The sequence below is a fragment of the Limulus polyphemus genome, unplaced genomic scaffold, assembly GCF_000517525.1.
Source record: "Limulus polyphemus unplaced genomic scaffold, Limulus_polyphemus-2.1.2 Scaffold475, whole genome shotgun sequence".
NCBI lineage: Eukaryota > Metazoa > Arthropoda > Merostomata > Xiphosura > Limulidae > Limulus > Limulus polyphemus.
The window spans coordinates 4,539-9,518 of record NW_013666085.1 but is presented as its reverse complement, the minus strand read 5'-3'; the positions used below and the strand labels follow the sequence as shown (position 1 = coordinate 9,518).

Below are 4,980 nucleotides of genomic sequence, written 5' to 3'. Positions count from 1 at the left end.
ATAGTCAGCAACTGGAATGTTTAAATCAAGCCCTTCATCAGAAACGCCCTTCACTCGTCAATCGGAAAGGTGTTCTTCTTCTCCACGTTCACATGTGGCACGTTTGAAGCAGCACAAGATTATGGAGTTGGGTTGGGAAGTTCTCCCCCACCCACCATATTCTCCAGGTATGGCACCATCAGATTACCACCTTTTTCGTTCGCTGCAACACCATCTTAATGGGAAAACGTATGCAAATGTGGAAGATGTTAAAGAGGACATCGACATGTTTTGTGCTTCAAAGTCAAGTGATTTATTTAATCAGGCCATTAACAACCTGATTGTAAGATGGTTTGTTTGTTTGTTTTGAAGTTAAGCACAAAGCTACACAATGGGCTATCTGTGCTCTGCCCACCACGGGTATCGAAACCCGGTTTTTAGCGTTGTAAGTCCGCAGACATACCGCTGTGCTACTGGGGGCTATTGTAAGATGGAAAAGCATCAAGGATAAGAATGGAGACTATTTCATTTAATAGATGTTTTGTTTTGATATATAAGTTGTTCGGGTTTTTTCACCTAAAAAAAAGCTTCATTGATCTCTTGTTGACCTAATACATACAGGAAAACAAATAAAGGCAATTACAAACATAAACCTAACACTACAGTGCACTGTGAAAAACACATTAACTCATGATTAAATACGTATATGCAGGAAACAAATAAAGGAAAATAAAAATATAAACCTAACACCACAGCGTACTGTGAAAATTATTAATTCAAAACTAAATACGTACATGCAGGAAATAAATAAGGTGAATACAAGCAAAAACCTAACAGTGTAGAGCACTTTGAAAAAAGAAAGTAATTAAAGAGAAAATACATGGCTACGGGAAACAAATAAAGATGTAAAATGGCAAAGTAGATTAAGATCAAATCTTTTTATGACGATTATGATAAATACAGTTGTAAAGCGTTGCGGTGTGACGAAAAACGTAAACATAGGACTAATATATGTAGTGGTGTAAGAAACCAATAATTTAAAGGTTGGCAATGTAGTGTAAAAAAAGCAAGTTAACCAAAGATTTAACCCACTGATGTCAAGAAGAAACAAGTAAATCGAATCTGAATTCCGTGATGGTAAATAAAACTCTTCATTATGAAACATATGATAAGTATCTGATATGAAAAATATGATAAGTATCTGATATGAAACATATCATAAGTATCTGATATGAAACATATCATAAGTATCTGATATGAAACATATCATAAGTATCTGATATGATACATATCATAAGTATCTGATATGATACATATCATAAGTATCTGATACGAAACATATGATAAGTATCTGATATGAAAAATATGATAAGTATCTGATATGAAACAAGTGATAAGTATCTGATATGAAACATATGATAAGTATCTGATATGAAACATATGATAAGTATCTGATATGAAACAAGTGATAAGTATCTGATATGAAACATATGATAAGTATCTGATATGAAACAAGTGATAAGTATCTGATATGAAACATATGATAAGTATCTGATATGAAACAAGTGATAAGTATCTGATATGAAACATATCATAAGTATCTGATATGGAACATATGATAAGTATCTGATATGAAACATATGATAAGTATCTGATATGAAACATATCATAAGTATCTGATATGAAACGTATGATAAGTATCTGATATGATACATATCACAAGTATCTGATATGAAACATGTGATAAGTATCTGATATGAAACATATCATAAGTATCTGATATGAAACATGTGATAAGTATCTGATATGAAACATATCATAAGTATCTGATATGAAACGTATGATAAGTATCTGATATGATACATGTCATAAGTATCTGATATGAAACATGTGATAAGTATCTGATATGAAACATATCATAAGTATCTGATATGAAACATGTGATAAGTATCTGATATGAAACATTTTTTGTGTAAATAAAGTGAATCATTAAAACGTAAATAAAAAGTTATGTGAATATTGTACATAAAAACGTGATTTTATATCAATATCTGCATTAATTGCCCCAATTTATTACGACTCCCAAATAAATACTAATTGGCCAGTTTATTAGGACCCTACCCACAAATACACGTTAATTGGTCAGTTTATTGGGACCCCACTCCCAAATATCCATTTGTAGAACACTCAGTTTACTTATATGTGTAATAATCAGTGGGTTATGGCAGGTATCAGACTATCATTCTTATAACAACACGCTAACAATATCATGATTAGTGTGTAAAAATGGGTGATAATTAGTATCTCTTAGACTTTCAATGGGGCGTGATAATGAGTGTCTGTCTATAAGTCGCCACGTTATGAAACATCATCTCCTATTCAAAGATATCTGTTATTAGAGTCTATGAATGGGATGCATCTTCCACTATCGATACAAAATGATGAAAAAAAAACAGTTGGATAGCATGGTTTCAGTTCAGTTTAATTAGTGAATTGAAGGCAATGAATGAGTGAAAGCTTGTGGTGTAGCCTGATGAGTCTCTTTTATTGTTTCACTTTTAGTATCTAAGGTACAATAGAATTATGGAGGAAAAACTTGAGACTATTTATATTGTTCCGAAAACGCAAGATACTGGAGGTGTTATAATGGTTTGGGGAATGTTTTCATTGCAGGAGTTAGGTCCTCTGATTCCTTTAAAAGGACTAACAACAGAGCGTATCCAAGTACTGTTGTTTGTCATTTCTTCACACAGTGCTCTATTTCCACTTTGACGAACAGATATTTTTTCAAAACGATAATGCAGCAATGTGAAGTTGATTCACAGGGCAGTCTTCAGTCATCTGTCACATTCGCCACAAACGTTTCCTTGTCAAATGGTCTTCAGCCGAACAAGACATCTAATAAAGTCTATGTATGTCACACTAAGTCAAGGCTATTGTAGCGATAAAAGATATTAAAGACTAATATTAGATAGAGATATAGTTAATGTGGTCAGTTATCGTGTGTCACACTAAGTCAAGGCTATTGTAGCGATAAAAGATATTAAAGACTAATATTAGATAGAGATATAGTTAATGTGGTCAGTTATCGTGTGTCACACTAAGTCAAGGCTATTGTAGCGATAAAAGATATTAAAGACTAATATTAGATAGAGATATAGTTAATGTGGTCAGTTATTGTATGTCACACTAAGTCAAGGCTATTGTGGCGATAAAAGATATTAAAGAGTAATATTAGATAGAGATATAATTAATGTGGTCAGTTATTGTATGTCACACTAAGTCAAGGCTATTGTTGCGATAAAAGATATTAAAGACTAATATTAGATAGAGATATATAATTAATGTGGCCAGTTATCGTATGGCCAATTGAAACTTCAGTGCAGCATTATACAGATTATGCATTAACTACTTGTGTCGGGCAAACGCATTATAACGAAATAATTAATAAATGTGTGAAATTCTCTTACCTTCTATTTCTAAGTAGATCATTTTTTGCTGAAGTCGACTTGGTGAAAGACTAACAATGCACACGTACAAACCGGAATCGTCAGGCTGAACATTTTGTATGAGTAAACACCAGTTTAGGTTCTCATTTCTTCGAACACTAAATCTGGGGTCGCGCGTAATAATCTGGTTTTGTAATGTCAGAAGTTTTTCTTCGTCCTTGTGTACCCACGCCACCTAGTTTTAAATTTAAAAAGTAACAAAAAATTATTGTGTTATGACTACAGTAAAATTCTTGTCAATTTAGTGATTTGAATTGTACATTAAAAAAACTAATATAAACCATAAACTGATAAATAAAACTTTGTATCAACATTCAAAAGCATCAGTTATGTTCGGCTCATCTAACTATACAAAAATAAAAACGTATTTACGTAGGTAGCTAATGACGATATACCCCTGATTCAATATCGTGTCTGATGTTGTCTACCGCAACATTTCTTACGTATGGGTTACGTTTATGACTACAGAAACAGAAAACATACACACTGTATTCATCTTTCTTCGTTTCCCAAGATCAGTTATTAGTCTTACACTGTGCTAAACCATTACCTTACATTAATGGTCAATTGCTCGGAGAAACTGAAACATCCGCTTCGATTATTCAAAATAAAAAAAAACAGCTAAAATGGAATAGAAAAAATCTACAATATAAAATATCCTGAACGGTGATTAACCGTCGTTTTTATCATACACCAGCAGATGTCCGTTGAAAGAATTCAATCGTACGTTTCCTAAAAATAGTGATGAATAAATATAAAATGTACAGTCACCCCCAATACCTTGGATCAGAGCGTATTTGCAATACATTGTCTAATTGGCCATTTACAACCGTATTTTGTCATTCCTCGTGTTGTTTGAATAAGGACAATTGTATTGCGTTTGTTTTAAAGCGAAGGAGACTGAATGCAATGCATTGTTGATAAAAATATTTGGGTTCCGATGAAATGGGTGATCCAGCAAGCAAAATAGGTTTTCTAAGTAGCCACGTGAATTTTTACCGCTGGATGCCCCCGTTCCTTGTAAGAAAGGACGTTGGCAAGAAAAGAACGCTACCGAAGTAATATTGACTGTTGTTATTTCTATAGGAAGCGTCAAAGAGAAAATATTTTTTCAACTTAAGTTATTCGACATGTTGCAATAAAGTCGTGCATGTACATAATACCAACATGAGCAACAACAAATATATATATATATATATATACACATAAACACGCTCCTCTCTTTTTTTTTCCGTTCATGTTCTTATCTTCAAAATGTTTATTTCAATCAGTTGACGGAAGAAATCCTGTTTTGATCGTGAAATTCACTCACAAAAAAAACATCTCTGTTCTTAATAAGTGTTTCTGTTCTGACTGTTCAGCAGATAAAAAATACTGACGGATCGATGTTGATATCGATATGAAATTTTAGGAATGGTAAAAAATAAATACTTTTCCTGTAAATTACTCTTGAAAATAAGTATTTTGAAATATAATTGTTCTTTTGTACGAT

General features: G+C 32.6%; 1 protein-coding gene across 1 annotated transcript in view; it reads right to left on the bottom strand.

Moving 5' to 3' along the window:
* LOC111085571 (lachesin-like) overlaps nucleotides 1–3,614 on the bottom strand; it is a 37,846-nt gene extending 34,232 nt beyond the window's left edge. The window contains exon 1 of the mRNA XM_022384730.1: nucleotides 3,450–3,614. Coding sequence (XP_022240438.1) covers nucleotides 3,450–3,471 — 22 coding nt within the window. The 5' untranslated portion in view covers nucleotides 3,472–3,614. The remainder of the gene's footprint in view (nucleotides 1–3,449) is intronic.
* Between the last annotated feature and the right edge of the window lie 1,366 nt (nucleotides 3,615–4,980).